Source organism: Ranitomeya imitator, chromosome 8 (genome assembly GCF_032444005.1).
Source record: "Ranitomeya imitator isolate aRanImi1 chromosome 8, aRanImi1.pri, whole genome shotgun sequence".
NCBI classification, from domain to species: Eukaryota; Metazoa; Chordata; class Amphibia; order Anura; family Dendrobatidae; genus Ranitomeya; species Ranitomeya imitator.
In genome coordinates this window covers 90254013-90275005 of record NC_091289.1, presented here as the reverse complement: position 1 = coordinate 90275005, position 20993 = coordinate 90254013, and the positions used below count along the sequence as shown (strand labels likewise).

General features: G+C 43.3%; 1 protein-coding gene across 7 annotated transcripts in view; it reads right to left on the bottom strand.

The window, feature by feature from the left end:
• The window catches only part of PDE4DIP (phosphodiesterase 4D interacting protein), a 1776665-nt gene that overhangs the window by 1171375 nt on the left and 584297 nt on the right, over positions 1-20993 (bottom strand). For 5 of the 7 annotated variants that reach the window (XM_069737152.1, XM_069737154.1, XM_069737148.1 and 2 more), the window contains one exon: positions 15220-15366. The exons of the other annotated variants lie outside the window; for them this stretch is intronic. In XM_069737152.1, the coding sequence (XP_069593253.1) occupies positions 15220-15366 (147 nt within the window). The remainder of the gene's footprint in view (positions 1-15219; positions 15367-20993) is intronic. 7 annotated transcript variants of the gene reach the window in all.

The following is a 20993-nucleotide window of genomic DNA, read 5'->3' as shown; positions in this document are numbered from 1 at the left end:
TCAAAAATGATCTTTTAGCCTGCAATTTTTTATTTTCCCAAGGGTAACAGGAGAAATTTGACCCCAAAAGTTGTTGTCCAGTTTCTCCTGAGTACGCTGATACCCCATATGTGGGGGTAAACTACTGTTTGGGCACATGCCGGGGCTTGGAATTGAAGTAGTGACGTTTTGAAATGCAGACTTTGATGGAATGCTCTGCGGGCGTCACGTTGCGTTTGCAGAGCCCCTGATGTGCCTAAACAGTAGAAACCCCCCACAAGTGACCCCATTTTGGAAACTAGACCCTGAAAGGAACTTATCTAGATGTGTGGTGAGCACTTTGAACCCCCAAGTGCTTCATAGAAGTTTATAATGCAGAGCCGTGAAAATAATAAATACGTTTTATTTCCTCAAAAATAATTATTTAGCCCAGAATTTTTTATTTTCCCAAGGGTTACAGGAGAAATTGGACCCCAAAAGTTGTTGTCCAGTTTCTCCTGAGTACGCTGATACCCCATATGTGGGGGTAAACCACTGTTTGGGCACACGTCGGGGCTCAGAAGGGAAGTAGTGACTTTTGAAATGCAGACTTTGATGGAATGGTCTGCGGGTGTCACGTTGCGTTTGCAGAGCCCCTGGTGTGCCTAAACAGTAGAAACCCCCTACAAGTGACCCCATTTTAGAAACTAGACCCCCCAAGGAACTTATCTAGATATGTGGTGAGCACTTTGAACCCCCAAGTGCTTCACAGACGTTTACAACGCAGAGCCGTGAAAATAAAAAATCATTTTTCTTTCCTCAAAAATTATGTTTTAGCAAGCATTTTTTTAGATTCACAAGGGTAACAGGAGAAATTGGACCCCAGTAATTGTTGCGCAGTTTGTCCTGAGTATGCTGGTACCCCATATGTGGGGGTAAACCACTGTTTGGGCACACGTCAGGGCTCGGAAGTGAGGGAGCACCATTTGACTTTTTGAATACGAGATTGGCTGGAATCAATGGTGGCGCCATGTTGCGTTTGGAGACCCCTGATGTGCCTAAACAGTGGTAACCCCTCAATTCTAACTCCAACACTAACCCCAACACACCCCTAACCCTAATCCCAACTGTAGCCATAATCCTAATCACAACCCTAACCCCAACACACCCCTAACCACAACACTAACCCCAACACACCCCTAACCCTAACCACAACCCTAATTCCAACCCTAACCCTAAGGCTATGTGCCCACGTTGCGGATTCGTGTGAGATATTTCCGCACCATTTTTGAAAAATCTGCGGGTAAAAGGCACTGTGTTTTACCTGCGGATTTTCCGCGGATTTCCAGTGTTTTTTGTGCGGATTTCACCTGCGGATTCCTATTGAGGAACAGGTGTAAAACGCTGCGGAATCCGCACAAAGAATTGACATGCTGCGGAAAATACAACGCAGCGTTCCCGCGCGGTATTTTCCGCACCATGGGCACAGCGGATTTGGTTTTTCATATGTTTACATGGTACTGTAAACCTGATGGAACACTGCTGCGAATCCGCAGCCAAATCCGCACCGTGTGCACATAGCCTAATTCTAAAGGTATGTGCACACGCTGCGGAAAACGCTGCGGATCCGCAGCAGTTTCCCATGAGTGTACAGTTCAATGTAAACCTATGGGAAACAAAAATCGCTGTACACATGCTGCGGAAAAACTGCACGGAAACGCAGCGGTTTACATTCCGCAGCATGTCACTTCTTTGTGCGGATTCCGCAGCGGTTTTACAACTGCTCCAATAGAAAATCGCAATTGTAAAACCGCAGTGAAATGCGCAGAAAAAAACGCGGTAAATCCGCCATAAATCCGCAGCGGTTTAGCACTGCGGATTTATCAAATCCGCAGCGGAAAAATCCGCAGAGGACCAGAATACGTGTGCACATTCCTAACCCTAACCCTAGCCCTAACCCTAGCCCTAACCCTAACCCTACCCCTAACCCTATTCTAACATTAGTGGAAAAAAAAAAATTTCTTTATTTTTTTATTGTCCCTACCTATGGGGGTGACAAAGGGGGGGGGGGGGTCATTTATTATTTTTTTTATTTTGATCACTGAGATAGATTATATCTCAGTGATCAAAATGCACTTTGGAACGAATCTGCCGGCCGGCAGATTCGGCGGGCGCACTGCGCATGCGCCCGCCATTTTGGAAGATGGCGGCGCCCGGGAGAAGACGGACGGGACCACGGCTGGATCGGTAAGTATGATAGGGTGGGGAGGGACCACGGGGGGCGGGGGATCGGAGCACGGGCGGGGGGAATCGGAGCGCGGGAGGGGTGGAACGGAGCGCGGGGGGCGTGGAACGGAGCACGGGGGGGGCTGGAATGGAGCACGGGGGGGTGGAACGGAGCACGGGGGGGTGGAACGGAGCACGGGGGGCGTGGAACGGAGCACGGGGGGGCTGGAATGGAGCACGGGGGGCTGGAATGGAGCACGGGGGGGTGGAACGGAGCACGGGGGGGGGGTGGATCGGAGTGCAGGGGGGGTGATTGGAGCACGGGGGGGTGATTGGAGCACGGGGGGAGCGGACACGAGCACGGGGGGGAGCGGAGCACAGGGCGGAGGGGAGCCGGAGCAGTGTACCGGCCAGATCGGGGGGGTGGGGGGGCGATCGGAGGGGTGGGGTGGGGGCACACTAGTATTTCCAGCCATGGCCGATGATATTTCAGCATCGGCCATGGCTGGATTGTAATATTTCACCCGTTATAATGGGTGAAATATTACAAATCGCTCTGATTGGCAGTTTCACTTTCAACAGCCAATCAGAGCGATCGTAGCCACGAGGGGGTGAAGCCACCCCCCCTGGGCTAAACTACCACTCCCCCTGTCCCTGCAGATCGGGTGAAATGGGAGTTAACCCTTTCACCCGATCTGCAGGGACGCGATCTTTCCATGACGCCGCATAGGCGTCATGGGTCAGAATGGCACCGACTTTCATGACGCCTACGTGGCGTCATGGGTCGGGAAGGGGTTAAATATTGTTTCCGGAATTACCCTATATACTCGTGTATAAATTGACCAAAGTATCAGCCGAGGCACCTAATTTTGCCACAAAAAACTGGGAAAACTTATTGACTTGAGTATAAGCTGGGTATGCATTGTCCCCCCATCCCTATCCTTGTAAGAATTGCTCCCCATCCCTGTCCTTGCATGCATGGCTCCCTATCCTTGTATGCATGGCTCCCCATCCCTGCCCTTGCATGCATGCATGGCTCCCTGTCTCTGTCCTTGTATGCATGGCTCTCCGTCCCTGTATATATAGCTCCTTATCCCCTATCCTTGAATGCATGGCTCCCCAACCCTGTCCTTGCATGCATGGCTCCCCATCCCTGTCCTTGTATGCATGGCTCCCTATCACTGTCCTTGCATGTATGGCTCTCCATCTCTGTATGTATAGCTCCTTATCCCCTATCCTTGCATGCTTGCCTCCCCATCCATGTCCTTGCATGCATGGCTCCCTGTCCTTGAATGCATGGCTCTCCATCCCTGTATGTATAGCTCCTTATCCCCTATCTTTGTATGCATGGCTCCCCATCCCTGTCCTCTTATGCATGGTTCCTATAAAAAAAAAACAACAAAAAAAACATTCTATTTATCTTCCCTGCGCTCCCTTGCTGCATCTCGTTCCGTGCCAGCAGCTCTTCTGGCCGAGCGATAACGTGTTCCCGCTCATTAAGGTAATGAATATTCACTTCAAGCCTATGAGAGTGGAGAGAGGTGAATATTCATTACCTTCATGAGCAGGAGGCCTGATCGATTGGCTGGACGAGCTGCTGGCACCGGAACGAGATGCAGCAAGGGTGCGCAGGGAGGATAAGTAGGATGTGTGCTGGAAGCCAGCGGCTGTGGCTGTAACTGTGCGCCATAAGAGAAATGAATAGTCCCTGCCAGCGCAGTGAATATTCATTTTTCGTTAGCCGCGGGCACAGGCTTTAGCCGCAGCCGCTGGCCCCTGTCTTTCTGGGATAATGACTCGTGTATGTGCCGAAAAACTTAGCTTATACACGAGTATATATGGCAATAGAAAACTCAAGAGTATTTGTTATATTTTAGTGCAAACGAAGTTTCTATCAAATTATGTATAGTTACCTACAGTATACTATATAATTAACGAACTAACTGACATGACTACAATCAAATTATTGGTAAAACAATTGCGATCAAGCCCAACCCTAACTTTAAGCCTAACACTAAGCTATTGCTTTGTATGTGTTTTTTTTTTTACTTTATAACAAGATTGCTGACTGACACAGCTGTTGTCAGCAGCACTTGTCAAAATGTTTCTCCTCTGATCTCTCGCTGACAGAAGATCAGAGGAGAAACAGAATTTTTATGAAGCAGATCAACCAGAAAAGGTTGCTCCTACCACAAACTTTCCCAATGATTGTTGGGATGACATCACCAGGACCTGAACCAATCAGAAATTGACGAGGTCTATGGTCACAGCCAGCGTTCTGTACTGTAAACCCCGAGTTATTAGGTATAAGTGTCAGCACTGCACAAATCCCTGCAAGCACTGACGTATATCTACCGCCGGTGGTCGGGAAGCGGTTAATATATTCATTGGTTTATAAGCACCTTATGTTTATGTAATCATATGTATTAAGTAGTGATCCACAAATATGTTTATTCTATATGAAAAATCCCTTGATGTTTAACTTCTCCATCAAGCAGTACCAAGAGGCAGGCATACCAATGGCTCCAAATTTATTTTGCAGCAGTACAAAAACACTAGTAGATCATTATAAGAACTAAAACTAAAAGTTAGGCCACCGCGCTACCTATCTCCTAGATAATAAATATAATGAACTAAAAAGTACCCACAAAAGGGTTAACATAAAGCACTTACTGAGTGGTTAAAGTGCCAGGACTTGGACTGCGGAAGCTTGATGGAGCGCTGAAGTGATGAAGACAGACGCTCCTCCGTGAGTCCGAGGTGAGTCCGAGGTACGGAGGTCCGGACGGCAGCGTGAAGCGACAGGCCCGAGGGGAGCGTCCTCCCTATTGGCGCCTGGCTGCCACGCGCACGCCGAGAAAGTAGACAAGCGGCGTCCTGGCCAGGGGCGCCGCTACACTGCGACAGGGAATAGGGGGGCGTGGTCTGGGTGACGTCACCCGGAGCTACAAGAAAATGGAGCAGGAGACAAGTGCCGAACAGGGCCTCTATTGCCTGCGCGTTTCGAAGGTCACCGGACCTTCTTCGTCAGGGCTAGAGGTCCCTGGCTGTCTGCTGCTCTATATAGGATATAAAAGCGCCGCCCACTATACAAAAAACTAAATGCATGTATGTGCATGAGAGTGTCGCTAGGCTACAGGAAGTCCATGGACCTGATGGCATACCTCAGAATAATAGGTGATCTATGTTACTATGTACAAATGTTAAAAAATTTTTGTTAAATAAATACATTAAAAAATACATTAAGAAATCTATATTTGAGAGGGACAATTATTATAAAAATATATAAAAGAAGAAGGGGGGAATTTTTATATATAATTTGTTAAAAAAGGGGGGGGGGAGAGAAAAAAACAAGAATACTGATAAAAAGTCATACTTAAGTAGATAACTATTTAAAAGCATAAAGCTCCAATTCATGATTAAGACCCTTAGGGGCCAGGCTATCCAGCATAAAAATCCACCTAGATTCGGTGCGTGACATTAGTTTTATGTAGTCCCCTCCCCTCCAGTTTTTTGGAACTACTTGGATGCCGCAAAATATTAATCCCTTAGTGGATCTACCGTGGTATTCCCTAAAATGCCTGGAAAGGGGGTGGCCAATGAAGCCTTTTTCTATATTATTAAAATGTTCTTTCAAGCGGTCCCTCAATTTACGTTTAGTGCGACCCACGTAAATTTTACCACAGGGGCATTTGATTAAGTAAATAACTCCTGACGACCAGCATGAAATTTGGTCTTTAATAGTAAATTCCTCAGTGGCGTTAGAGTTAAAAAATTTAAGCTGTTTTATTTTTTTAAAATTTGTACGCACACAACAGGAACAAGTGCCGCAAGGTACAAAGCCTGGATTTTTTGAGGATATACTCTTGGCAGGACCCTTGTTGGTAGTTGGAGCTATAATGTTACCTATTGTTTGTGATTTTCTAAAAACAAATTTGGGTCGTTTTGGTAGCAGTTCCCCTATTACTTTGTCCGTCTGGAGGATTGACCAGTGTTTATAGATGATTTTAGTAAACTGTTTGTATCCATAATGGAACTGCGTAATAATAGGTAACTGATGAATTTGTGTAGGGATATCAGTTGGAGTAAATTTATCCCTAGTTGTTCTCTGTACTAGGGTATCCCTCGATGTTTCATAGACCTCCTGTTTAGCCACATCTAGTAGGTCTTTGGGGTATCCTTTTTCCAGAAATTTCTTGGTAAGTTGTTCTGCTTCTATTATATAGTCTCGTTTTTTAGTGCAATTACGTCTTACCCGGGTAAATTGGCTTTTGGGGATATTAGTCAACCAAATCGGTAGATGACAGCTATTAATATCAATAAATCCATTAGAGTCTACTGGTTTATGGTGGCATTTAGTTAGTATCCGATTATTTTCAATAAAGATGTTTAGGTCTAAAAAATGTATTTCCGATTTGCTGGTAGTGGCCGTAAATTCCAACCCAAAGTCATTAGAATTGAGATTGGCAATAAATACATCTAATTCTCTTTGGGGGCCATTCCAGATGAATAGTATATCATCGATAAAACGCCTCCACATAATCAAGCCAGTATTGGGGCTTTTTGTGAGCGAAATATGTAGCTCCTCCCACTTGGCTACATAGATGTTTGCGTAGCTGGGAGCGAAACAAGTGCCCATAGCCGTGCCCCGTGTTTGGAGGTAAAATTGGCCATCATGGGTGAAATAATTATGTTCCAAAATAAATAAAATACTTTCCACAATGAACTGGATCTGTGGTTTCTTGTGGGTGGCCAGTTTATTAAGGTAGTGTTCTGCCGCTTCACATCCTTTTGAATGGTCTATTACTGTATACAGAGATTTTATGTCTAATGTCCCCAGTGTGAAGCCACTTTCCCATTCGATTTTTTCCAATATTTGGAGCACTTGACTAGTATCTTTAAGATATGCGGGGATAATAGGCATGCATTTTTTGGAGGTGTGTGTCTATGTAGCGTGACAGATTAGCTGTCAGGCAATTGATCCCCGAAATAATAGGCCTCCCAGGTGGGCGCATTGCATCTTTATGGACTTTAGGGAGGTAGTAGAACACTGCCACACTGGGGGTTTTGTTCATGATGAATAAAGATTCTTTTTTATTTACAATACCTGAAGATTTACCTCGTGATATTAAAATATTCAAATTTTTGGTATACCGTTCAGTAGGGTCACTATTTAATTTCCTATAGGTAGTCTCATCATTCAGGAGTCTATCAGATTCCTCCTGATATGTGGTTTTATTGAGGATAACAATCCCACCCCCTTTATCCGCTGGACGTATAATAATATCATGGTTTACTTGAAGGTCCAGTAGTGCCTTCCGTTCAAAGTTATTTAAATTTTGGGATATATATTTGGGATTCTTTCTCCTCATTTTCCTAATATCCTGTGTGACCGCAGTTTCAAAAGACCGAAAGGCATTTGAGTATTCTTGTACGGGATGAAATGTAGAGGGATTAGATAGCGAAGTCTGTATGTACTCATGAGAAACAGGATTAGGGACTTGTGGTGCTTTTTTGAGGAAATATTTCTTAATGGCCAAATTGCGCAAAAACTGCTTCATACTGATGAAAAGGTTAAAAGGTTTTGCTGTTGTGGTTGGTGCGAATTTCAGGCCCTTTTGTAAGAGGGACTTTTCGTTATCCGAAAGTACATGCGAACTCAGGTTAAATATTTTTTGGGTGGAGGGGAGGGAATTCTTTATTTTCTTTTTGGAGAGTTTCCCCCCCCCCCCTCCTACTTCTTTTGGTTTTAGAGTATGTGACCGAAAAAAATCCCAAGTGATTTTAGTCTGTGTTTTAAATCCTCTACCTCTGTTTGGTATAAGGCTGGAGATTTTTTTGGGGTTATTTTTAATTTTATTATTATTATTAGTAACCCCTTCTGGTCTTTTTTGTTGTCGTTTTTGAGTAATGGGGGTATTAGTGCCATATTTTACTTCCATCAATCTTTTATTTTTATCTGAATAGCCATTATGGGTTCCTAGATTAGGTGCCATACTTGCGCTCTGGCTTGATCCAGGTAATTCATTGCTCCTAAAGGTGTCATCCGTATCATCAATTAGAGATAGTGGGGCATAATAGTTGGAGGTGGAAGCAATAGGAGACTCTTGTAGTTCTAATGATGGCCCTGAATGTTCGTGGGTACTAAAATCAAATGATACGTTGGCTGCTACTGAATTAACAGACGGTCTAATATTAACCTGATTCCTATTACCAATGGAAACAGGTGTATACTGGGTGGAATTTGTGTTAGTATAAGTTGAAAAAATTTCCGAACGATCTAGCGTATTGTGTGTTGGAGTTTCATTGTATTCATCTAGGACTACGAGGTCCATAGAAGCTTGATGTATACTAGCAGAAGGCGAATGCGTTTCTCGGCAGTACGCCATATTATCAGAGAGTGCATTAGGCACCCTATCTCTGTGAAATTTCCTCACTTTTTTGGCTATGATTTCTTTCTCTTTTTCTTTTAATCTGATCAGTATGCTATCAGTGAGAGTTTGGAAGTCAGCCAAGTTTTCATATTCATCGAGCTGTTCAAAAAGCGCAATAATTTGTTGGCTCGTATGATTCAATTTTATCCTCCGTTTGTCTATGATAAATTGCAAAGTTTGCTTTGAAAAATTATTGAACATATCATCCCAGTCTTGCTGTATTTGGGGGTCCCCGAAGTCCCCTGCTAGGGATTTATAAATCACTAATCCCTTCGGAATAATGTTAGTCTGTACATATTTCTCAAGTGTGGCCACCTCCCATATGTCCCTCATTTCCGTAATTAAAAGTTTCTCTAATGTTTTCAATAATGCTTGTTCATCCATAGGGGGAGGGGAAATGTTAAAAGAAAATTGTTTATTAACAAGGGTTAAACGATAATCCCTATCATGTCTCAATGCCCTAAACGCCATTGAAGCTGCCTAGGTGTATGTGCACAGAAAGAGCTAAAAGAAATAATATAAAATACACCGGCGCTCCGAATGATAGTGGGTGTAGGAGTAAAGGGAAGCTGCAGGTGCCTAGACGGCTACTGCGCCAAGCCTGTCATGTATATGCAGAGGAGTAAAACTAAAAGTTAGGCCACCGCGCTACCTATCTCCTAGATAATAAATATAATGAACTAAAAAGTACCCACAAAAGGGTTAACATAAAGCACTTACTGAGTGGTTAAAGTGCCAGGACTTGGACTGCGGAAGCTTGATGGAGCGCTGAAGTGATGAAGACAGACGCTCCTCCGTGAGTCCGAGGTGAGTCCGAGGTACGGAGGTCCGGACGGCAGCGTGAAGCGACAGGCCCGAGGGGAGCGTCCTCCCTATTGGCGCCTGGCTTAAGTATGACTTTTTATCAGTATTCTTGTTTTTTTCTCTTCCCCCCCCTTTTTTAACAAATTATATATAAAAATTCCCCCCTTCTTCTTTTATATATTTTTATAATAATTGTCCCTCTCAAATATAGATTTCTTAATGTATTTTTTAATGTATTTATTTAACAATAAAAATTTTTTAACATTTGTACATAGTAACATAGATCACCTATTATTCTGAGGTATGCCATCAGGTCCATGGACTTCCTGTAGCCTAGCGACACTCTCATGCACATACATGCATTTAGTTTTTTGTATAGTGGGCGGCGCTTTTATATCCTATATAGAGCAGCAGACAGCCAGGGACCTCTAGCCCTGACGAAGAAGGTCCGGTGACCTTCGAAACGCGTAGGCAATAGAGGCCCTGTTTGGCACTTGTCTCCTGCTCCATTTTCTTGTAGCTCCGGGTGACGTCACCCAGACCACGCCCCCCTATTCCCTGTCGCAGTGTAGCGGCGCCCCTGGCCAGGACGCCGCTTGTCTACTTTCTCGGCGTGCGCGTGGAAGCCAGGCGCCAATAGGGAGGACGCTCCCCTCGGGCCTGTCGCTTCACGCTGCCGTCCGGACCTCCGTACCTCGGACTCACCTCGGACTCACGGAGGAGCGTCTGTCTTCATCACTTCAGCGCTCCATCAAGCTTCCGCAGTCCAAGTCCTGGCACTTTAACCACTCAGTAAGTGCTTTATGTTAACCCTTTTGTGGGTACTTTTTAGTTCATTATATTTATTATCTAGGAGATAGGTAGCGCGGTGGCCTAACTTTTAGTTTTACTCCTCTGCATATACATGACAGGCTTGGCGCAGTAGCCGTCTAGGCACCTGCAGCTTCCCTTTACTCCTACACCCACTATCATTCGGAGCGCCGGTGTATTTATTATATTATTTCATTATAAGAACTAGATTCAGCATACAGAAGAACAAGGAGTCCTAGAAGTGATTATATGGTCCCCACAGTGCACTGATCTCATCATCAACGAGTCTGGGATTACAAGAAAAGAGAAGGATATGCACAAAACATCCACAGAATATCAGAATATAGAATGCCTGTTTTCACCTTCATGACCAGGCCATATATTACAATTCTGACCAGTGGTAATAACTCTGAAACGCTTCTACGGATCCCAGTGAGGTTGTTTTTAATGACGTTGTACTTCATTATAGTGTTAATTTCTTTGATATGCCTTTTGCTTATTCGTGAAAATATTGCAAACTTGGTGAAAATTTAGCAATTTTCAAAACTGAATTGTTATGCCTTTCACACCCGGGCCATTTTTCATTTTTGCATTTCTGATTTTTGCTCCCCTGCTTCCCAGAGCCATAACTTTTTTACTTTTCCGTCAATATGACCATCTGATGGCTTGTTTTTTGCATGACAATTTGTACTTTTGAATAATCTTATTGGTTTTACCATATAGTGTACTGGAAAATGGGGAAAAAAATCAAGTGCGGTTAAATTGCAAAAAAAAAAAGAGCAATTCCACAAGGGTTTTTTTTTTACTATGTTCACCAATTGCTAAAACTGACCTGCCATTAGGATTCTCCAGGTTATTACGATTTTATAGATACCAAACATGAATAGGCTTTCTTTTTAATTTAAATGGTAAAAAAAAGTTTGTTAAAAAAATATATACAACTTTGCGTAATTTTCTGAGACCCATAGCGTCTCCATTTTTTGTGATCTGGGGCTGGGTGAGGGCTTACTTTTTGTGTGCCGAACTGATGTTTTTCTTGCTACCATTTTGGTGTAGATACAATCTTTTGATTGCCCGTTTGCATTTTAATGCAATGTTGCAGAGACCAAAAAAACGTAATTCTGGTGTAACTACTTTTTCCTCACTAAGCCATTCACTGATCGGATTAATTATTTTTATGTATCGATAGATCGGGCAATTCTGAAAGCGGGGATAACAAATATGTATATATATTTTTATTTTGAATGAGGTGAATGGGGGGTGATTTAAACTTTATTTTTTATTTTTTTTACTATTTTTAAAAACAATTTTTTCTTTTCACTTTTTTCAATAGTCTCCATGGGAGAATAGAACCTACAATCATCCGATCGTTTATGCTACATAGAACAGGGCTGTAGCCCAACTCTATGTAGCAGAAATGCTCACTTGCTTTGAGCGTCGAACCACAGGGGTCTGCTGCAGACTCCGGGTTGTCATGCCAACCCATCGGCGACCCACGGTCATGTGACATAGGCGCCGATGGGCAGGATTAGTGACGCGCTTCCGGCGCAACCACATTAAATGCCCCTGTCAGAGATAGACAGTGGCAATTGACAGGTTAACAGCTGCGGGTGGATTGCGATTCCACCCACGGCTGTTAGGGGCACATATTAGCTAATTAAATCAGCTGACATGTGTGGGGAAAGATGTGGGCTTAGCGCCAGAACCCCCATCAAAGGGAGAGACCCGACATGAGTAGTACATGTATGGTGCATGTTGTGAGGGGTTAAACCAGAGATTTAGGCCACAAAATATAACGTTTCCCACATGTCTTTACATCTGCACCATTTTGTATTAGTTTTGCTATTACGAAATTATAAGGGTTAAAAGTTGATCAGCGATTTCTAGTTTTTCCAACAAAAATTTACAAAAAATTTTTTTATTGGGACCAAATCACATTTGAATTGACTTTGAGGGCCTATAGGACAGAAAATACCTAAAAATGACACCATTCTAAAAAATGCACCCCACAAACTGCTCAAAACAGCCAATAAGTTTTTTTTAACCCTTCAGGTGCTTCACAAGAATTAAGCAATGTGAAGGGGAAAAAAATGAATATTTACCTTTTTTTCACTAAAATTTTAACTTTAGCCACAAATTTTGTTTTCACAACAGTAACAGGAAAAAATAGAACCCACAATCTGTTGTGCAATTTCCATATGCCAATACGCCATATGTGGGGGAAAACTACTGTTTGGGTGCATAGCAGTGCTCGGAAAGAAAACAGCACTGTTTGACTTTTTGAAAACAAAAATGGCAGGACAAGATGGCAGATGCCATGTTGCATTTGCAGAACCTCTGATGAGCCTAAACAGTGGAGACCCTCGAAAAGTGGAAAGTAGACCCCCTCATGGAACTCATCTAGATGTTTGGTGAGCACATTGAACTAACAGGTCCTTCAGAGAATTTTACAATGTTAAACTGTGAAAATTAAAGAAATTTATTTTTCCCACAAAAATGTTGTTTTAGCTCTAAATGTTCTCATTTGCACAAGGATAACAGGAGAAACTACACTCTAAAGTTTGTTTTTCAATTTCTACTGAGTAAGCAGATACCCCATATGTGACTGAAAACAACATTTGAGGCACAGTGCAAAGCTCAAAAGGGAGTTCAGATTTTGCTGGAATGGTTTGAAGGGGCCATGTCACATTAGCAGAGCCCCGATGTGTGGCCAAAAACTACTTTTGGTAGAGATATCACATTTATATTTTTATTGTTTTGGCACTCTTACACAAAAACTATTTTATAGAAAAAAGAATTATTTTTTGCATTGCTGTATTCTGAGAGCAATAACTTTTTTATTTTTCAACTGATGGAGCTGTATGGAGGCTTGTTTTTTTGTGGGACAAGATGATGTTACATAGTAACATAGTAACATAGTTAGTAAGGCCGAAAAAAGACATTTGTCCATCCAGTTCAGCCTATATTCCATCATAATAAATCCCCAGATCTACGTCCTTCTACAGAACCTGTTTTCAGAGGTACCATTTTTATTTACATTTCCCTTTTTGATTGCGTTTTATTCCAGTTTTTGTTATGCAGTATGATGATAAAGCTTTGTTTTGTGCTTTTTTTATTTAATTTTTTTTTACAGTGTTCATTGAATAGTTAACTAGTGTGACAGTTTTTATAGGTTGGGTGTGTACTTTTGATTTGTTTTGTTTTTTTTACATAAAAATACTTATTTATGGTTACAGTATATTTGTATTATGTGATTTTCTTAACATATTTACAATTTTTTTACATTTTTACTTTTAATATATTATATATACACGGTACAGACCAAAAGTTTGGACACACCTCATTTAAAGATTTTTCTGTACTTTCATGACTATAAAAATTGTAAATTCACACTGAAGGCATCAAAACTATGAATTAACACATGTGCAATTATATACTTAACAAAAAAGTGTGAAGCAATTGAAAATATGTCTTATATTCTAGGTTCATCAAAGTAGCCACCTTTTGCTTTGATGACTGCTTTGAACACTCTTGGTATTCTCTTGATGAGCTTCAATAGGTAATCACCGGGAATGGTCAGAGATTCTTAGCACTTGTTGGCCCTTTTGCCTTCACTCTGCGGTCCAGCTCACCCCAAACCATCTCGATTGGGTTCAGGTCTGGTGACTGTGAAGGCCAGGTCATCTGGCGTAGCACCCCATCACTCTCCTTCTTGGTCGAATAGCCCTTACACAGCCTGGAGGTGTGTTTGGGGTCATTGTCCTGTTGAAAAATAAATGATGGTCCAACTAAATGCAAACCGGATGGAATAGCATGCCGCTGCAAGATGCTGTGGTAGCCATGCTGGTTCAGTATGCATTCAATTTTGAATAAATCCCCAACAGTGTCACCAGCAAAGCACCACCACACCTCCTCCTTCATGCTTCATGGTGGGAACCAGGCATGTGGAGTCCATCCGTTCACCTTTTCTGCGTTGCACAAAGACATGGTGGTTGGAACCAAAGATCTCAAATTTGTACTCATCAGACCAAAGCACAGATTTCCACTGGTCTAATGTCCATTCCTTGTGTTCTTTAGCCCAAACAAGTCTCTTCTGCTTGTTGCCTTTCATTAGCAGTGGTTTCCTAGCAGCTATTTTACCATGAAGGCCTGCTGCACAAAGTCTCCTCTTAACAGTTGTTGTAGAGATGTGTCTGCTGCTAGAACTCTGTGTGGCATTGACCTTGTCTCTAATCTGAGCTGTTGATTTCTGAGGCTGATGACTCGGATAAACTTATCCTCAGAAGCAGAGGCGACTCTTGGTCTTCCTTTCCTGGGGCGGTCCTCATGTGAGCCAGTTTCTTTGTAGCGCTTGATGGTTCTTGCCACTGCACTTGGGGACACTTTCAAAGTTTTCCCAATTTGTCGGACTGACTGACGTTAATTTCTTAAAGTAATGATGGCCACTCGTTTTTCTTTACTTAGCTGCTTTTTTTCTTGCCATAAAACAAATTCTAACAGTCTATTCAGTAGGACTCTCAGCTGTGTATCCACCAGACTTCTGCACAACACAAGTGATGGTCCCAACCCCATTTATAAGGCAAGAAATCCCACTTATTAAACCTGACAGGGCACACCTGTGAAGTGAAAACCATTCCCTGTGACTACCTCTTGAAGCTCATCAAGAGAATGCCAAGAGTGTGCAAAGCAGTCATCAAAGCAAAAGGTGGCTACTTTGAAGAACCTAGAATATAAGACATATTTTCAGTTGTTTCACACTTTTTTGTTAAGTATATAATTCCACATGTGTTAATTCATAGTTTTGATGCCTTCAGTGTGAATGTACAATTTTCATAGTCATGAAAATACAGAAAAATCTTTAAATGAGCAGGTGTGTGTAAAACTTTTGGTCTGTACTGTATATAGCTGCGATGCATATTGACTTAAGGAAATATACTTTACATCTTTACGCGAGTTCTGAATATTCATGAGACATAAATTTACTCACTTGCAGTATTTGTTCTTTCTGGGATACAGTTTGCTTCAGGCTATCGATGTTGTGCTCCTTAGTACATTTCTCTTCTTCAAGGTTCTTAAGATGCTCACTCTTCTCCTGCAATTCTCTCTGAAGTTTGTGTAATGCTCCATGTAACTCCTGCCAAACAACATTTATTATGATGTAATCAAGATATATTTTTTCTACAAAAATGTTCAATGTTCCTATAAGTTCTGTACTTAAGGGGTTGTTCTGCAGGGTGGTCGGTGGTTCTCCAAATCTTCAGTTTGCAACCAAGGATATGACTCGGGATCCCGATGAGCGCTTTTTCTTAGGTTTACCTACTACAGTTCCAACACTATCACCCTTCTTAAAGGGAATCTGTTAGCAGGTTTTGGATATGTAATCTGTGGGCAGGGTGAGGCAGAGTCTAAGACAGATTTCATCGATTTGTCACTTGTTAGGCTGTGTGCTCTTTTTTCCAGATACCGTAATTAATGTTTTATGACCAGGAGATAATCACTGCTCAGCCCCCTAGGCTGTCCAGGTCACAACTGTGGGAGGAGATAGAGGTCATTTTGCTGCAGCCCACAATGTATGCTACAAGCTTCAGTTTCGCCCTGTCACCACCCACACTGCTCAGTACGTGTGATGACAGGAGCTGCAGAGGAGAGGAGGTCCAGGGTGAGGTGAGCATAAAACGGCAGTGATCAGCAGCCTGGGAAACATAGTACATTATCAGGCTGCTGATCATCGCCGTGGCCCTAGTGTTCAGAGCACAGCAGAATAATTATGACTCTGCTGTGCCCTGTTCACTGACACAGCTCTGCTATAGCACAGTAACGCCTCTGAAGGATTCATACACTGCCATAGCAGAGCTGTGTATGTAATTCCACCATATGTGTTACGCCCCAAAGTGGTGGAGGACTATTGAGTGTGCATTATACTGTATGGATGGCTATGGGGTGCAATATATTAGATGGAGGACTATAGGCAGTACATTATACTCAATGGATGGCTATGGTGTTATGATCTGGTGGCCTAGGAGCAGCATGAGACATACTCTGGAGAAGGTGTTACCTGTACTGACCGCAGACCCTGAACCTAACACCGCAATTAGAAGTAGCCGTGGGATGTACCTAACACTCCCTAGACACCTCGACACAGCCGGAGGACTAAATACCCCTAGAGATAGAAACGGGAAAACTATCTTGCCTCAGAGAAAATCCCCAAAGGATAGACAGCCCCCCACAAATATTTACTGTGAGAGGAGAGGGAAATGACATACGCAGACTGAAATCAGGATTTAGCAAAGGAGGCCATTCTAGCTAAAAAGAAAGGATAGAACAGAGTACTATGCGGTCAGTATTAAAACACTAGAAAATATCCACCACAGAAAATACAAAATCTCCACATCTGACTAAAGACATGGAGGGTATATCTGCATCTCCAGAGATACCAGCTTGGCTGAAAAAATCCTTACACAGACAAAGCTGGACAAGACAAAACATGGAAATGCATTGAACAATAAGGCCCACAGCATGTGGACTGCAAAAACAAAACCAGAACTTATCTTTGATGAAAAGAACAGCAAAACAGGAGAGACCAGGCAGGGATGTGAATCCTCCAAAAACAATGGGCAACTGGCACTGACTAAAGAATCAAGCAAGACTAAATAGCCCAGTCCTAATTGCAAAAAGTGGACACACCTGATGAATGTTGAGATCCAAAGACAGCAGCACTACCACTCATAACCACCGGAGGGAGCCCAAGAGCAGAATTCACAACACTATGGGGTGCAATATATTATATGGAGGACTATAGGCAGTGCATTATACTGTATGGATGGCTATTGGGTGCAATATATTGTATTGAGGACTATAGGCTGTGCATTATACTGTATGGATGACTATGGGCTGCATTATACTGTTTAGGGCTAGAGGGGGCCATTATGCCGTGTGGAAAGCTGTGGAGGTCATTATAATATATGTAGCCCATTTTACTGTATGAAGGGTTGTATGGGGGTCACAGTACAAAATAAAAAGTCCCTATTGCTGTCATTATCTTTTAAGATACATCTGTATATTACATTGAAAAATAACTTGTATCAGTGTACCGAAGCGGCCAAGTGCCAGTCATCTATAGGGCCTCAATATGTAGATCAGACCAGTGTATCTAATCTCATCATGCTTGATACGCTCCGGACTTGTGTATCTAATTGCATAATGTGATACACTACACTGAGCCCTGTATCTAGATGCACGTAGCTTATCACGTGCTGTGACTAATCCCAGCATGTTATACTCCACGTATCTAATCCCAGCTTATGATACAGCGAGCAGCACTAACTAACAGAACGTGCACTGCCGGTCATTCTCGGTGACACCAACTACTTGTGAGTATCACTGGCAGTCACCAATAGAGATGAGCGGTGTTCGAGTCGAACTGTTCGCCAATTTCAAATTCGAGCTGTTTTGGGCGGTGTTCGAGTCGTTCGACGAACCCGAACAATTTGCTTAAAATTCGTCTGTTCGAGTTTCTGTTTGATAACTGTTCGTTCACCAAAAGCCTCGCTTGATTTGCACATTAAAACTGTTTATCATTGTTAATAGACTGTTTCAGTGTATAGTGGGCAGGGGATAGATCTGTGCTGAAATAACACCGATCTCCATATTTTTTTCTTTCCCGCATTTACAGTGGGGAGGTGCAGTCTCTCAGCCTATCAGCAGTGCGAACACACACGGCAATGTGCATGTGATGCACACAAGCAAGGGCTTGTCCTTGCCCTATAAGAATCAGCCATTTGCCCCGTCGCCACCATTTCCTCACTGCTGCAGCTTAGTGTTAGACGGCACCGCTGCTGCTGTGGACGCTGTACAGACTAAGTGTTTTTTTGGAGCGAATTGTCAGGGAGATAGGTTTAGGGAGTCGGGATTAGTTGTAATATCAGCCCTTTTCAGGATATATTACAGCAGTTCATAGCACTGTTTGCCAGGCAGGTCTGTGCCAGTGCTGTGCAAGTGTTTGTAAGAGCATTTGGTATAATCTAGCTCAGCCAATCCTTTTGGGCTAGTAGCATTATCTGATAGTCATCTGAGTAGCCGGACTGTGAAGCTAGCTACACCGCCTGTGTATCTCAATTTTTACTGCATCTAACACAGTTAATAGTTTAGGGCTTATGAGCAGTGTCTGCATGTCAGCAGAGTAGCCCGCCTGTGAAACAAACTATACCGCCTGTGTATATCTATTTTTACTGAATCTAATCCTGTTATTAGTTTTGGGCCTAAGAGCAGTGTCTGCACGTCAGCAGAGTAGCCCGCCTGTGAAACAAACTATACCGCCTGTGTATCTCAATTTTCACTGCATCTAATCCAGTTAATAGTTTCGGGCCTAGTACCACAGTTTGGCCACTCAGTTCTGCTCAGTTTTCATCCATCCATGTTGTGCCAACAACTACAGATACAGAGTTGCCAATTAGTTAAGCACTAAAATGAGTGGCAAAAGGCCTGCTGATGGTGGAAAGGGGAATAGGTGTGTTGGAAAGGGAAAAAAAGGTTGTGTCCGTGGGGTAGGTGGTAAAGCAACAGTAACATCTGCAAAAGAAAGACCATCTTCCAGCCAAAGTAAGATGTCTACTTCTTTTCGTGGACAATCGGATATGATCCCTTTCTTACGACCATCGCTACAAGCATCGCCAAAAATTTCAAATGAGGAACAAAAACAGCAGGTGCTTGAACGGATATCAAGTGCTCGTTCAAGTGGGCTCTCCTCCATGTCAACTTCAACATCGCAACTACTCAAGTCCTCAGAGTTGTCACCCCAATCGCACTTGCTTCCTCACAGTTCCCAAGTCTCCAGCTGCCCGTCTGAGCATGGGGTAACACACATGGTTGAGTCTGTAGAGTTGTTTACGCATACTATAGCCTGGAAATCAGAGGTCTGCTCCAGAGCTTCTGTGAATCCAGACGAGGAAATGATCTGCACTGATGCCCAGAATCTTTGTGAGTCGGATCCAGGCCCAGAGGAAGAAGGTTCTGAGCATAATGTAGACCCTCGTTCCCAAACTGTAACTCCTGTTGGTGGAGACAATGAGGAAGATGATGATGAGACTGAGATACCTGATTGGAACGAAAACTTGACTTTTCGGTCGGGGAAGGAAGAGGTTAACTCTGAGGATGACGGGTATGAGAACACACAGGATGATGATGACGAGGTTGTAGACCCCACTTACTGTCAACCCCCAGTCCGCCAGTCCATGAGGTCAGCAGAGGAGGTGGAGGAGGATGCTAGTGACGAGTCTGACAATGAGGTAACGGTGCGCCTTCCTGGACAGAGACGGAGTACTGGAAGCATGTCAACAACTGCATCCTCAACCCCAACTGTGCCTCAGATCAGAAGTCGTGGTGGCTATTCAGGTCGCACGGGCTCTAAGCCTTGCATAGCCTGGGCATTTTTTTACATCACAAAGGATGACCCAAATCATGTTGTCTGTAAGATTTGTCAACAAAATCTCAGTAGAGGACAAAAAATCACTAGCTTGAGTACTCCATGCATGAACCGTCACATGGATATGAGGCATAGGAGGCACACCTTACACAGTGTTCGGAGTCAAGTGGTGGAACAAGAGGAGGAGGAGGAGGAGGAAAACGAGGAGTCATATGCGGAAGGGATCATATCTCCAAGTCAAGAAGGTTGGTAGCACCAAGGCGGCTGGCATTGGAGGCTGGGGGAGAGGGATTACCGAGGGCGCATGGTAGCAGCCAAACTGTTGAGTAAGGTGCAGGAGTCGAGGAAGAAGTGGAGGACGAACTGGCGCTGGGCATGGAAGACTCATCAGATGAGGGAGACCTTGATCAAATTTCTGTTGTGCGAGGTTGGGGGGAGAGGGCAGACGAAGGAAGCATGATTCTCACCTCGCCACCACCAAGACAACAAGGACTTGGTCCTCCTGGATGCGCAAGACACATGAGTGCCTTCTTGCTGCACTACCTGCAACATGACCCTCGGATTGTCAGAATCCGAACTAATGCCGAATACTGGGTTGCCACACTCTTAGATCCCTGGTACAAAAGCAAATTTGGCTAAATAATTCCTGCCATAGAAAGGGATTCACGCATGCAGGATTATCAGCAGAGATTTTTACAGAATCTAACATCTGCTTTTCCACAAAACACCAGTGGTACACGTAGCGAGTCTCTGAATTCTAACTTGCCAACCGTGGGACTATCGAGTCATCACTCAAACCGTAACAGTAACATGGTATCTGGTGGTAACAGCAAGTTTTTCCAATCATTTCAAGATTTTTTTAGACCATCCTTTGCAAGGCCACAGGAGACAAGAAGTCTGACGCACAGCCAACGCCTAGAGAGGATGGTACAAGAGTATCTCCAAGTTAACATCCATCCATGCTTGGTCTGGGGGAACATGTGTGTAAATGGGTTAGTAACTGGCTTAGTGATAGAAAGCAGAGTGTGGTTATAAATGGTATAGTCTCTAACTGGGTCGCTGTGACCAGTGGGGTACCGCAGGGATCGGTATTGGGACCTGTTCTCTTCAACATATTCATTAATGATCTGGTAGAAGGTTTACACAGTAAAATATCGATATTTGCAGATGATACAAAACTATGTAAAGCAGTTAATACAAGAGAAGATAGTATTCTGATACAGATGGATCTGGATAAGTTGGAAACTTGGGCTGAAAGGTGGCAGATGAGGTTTAACAATGATAAATGTAAGGTTATACACATGGGAAGAAGGAATCAATATCACCATTACACACTGAAC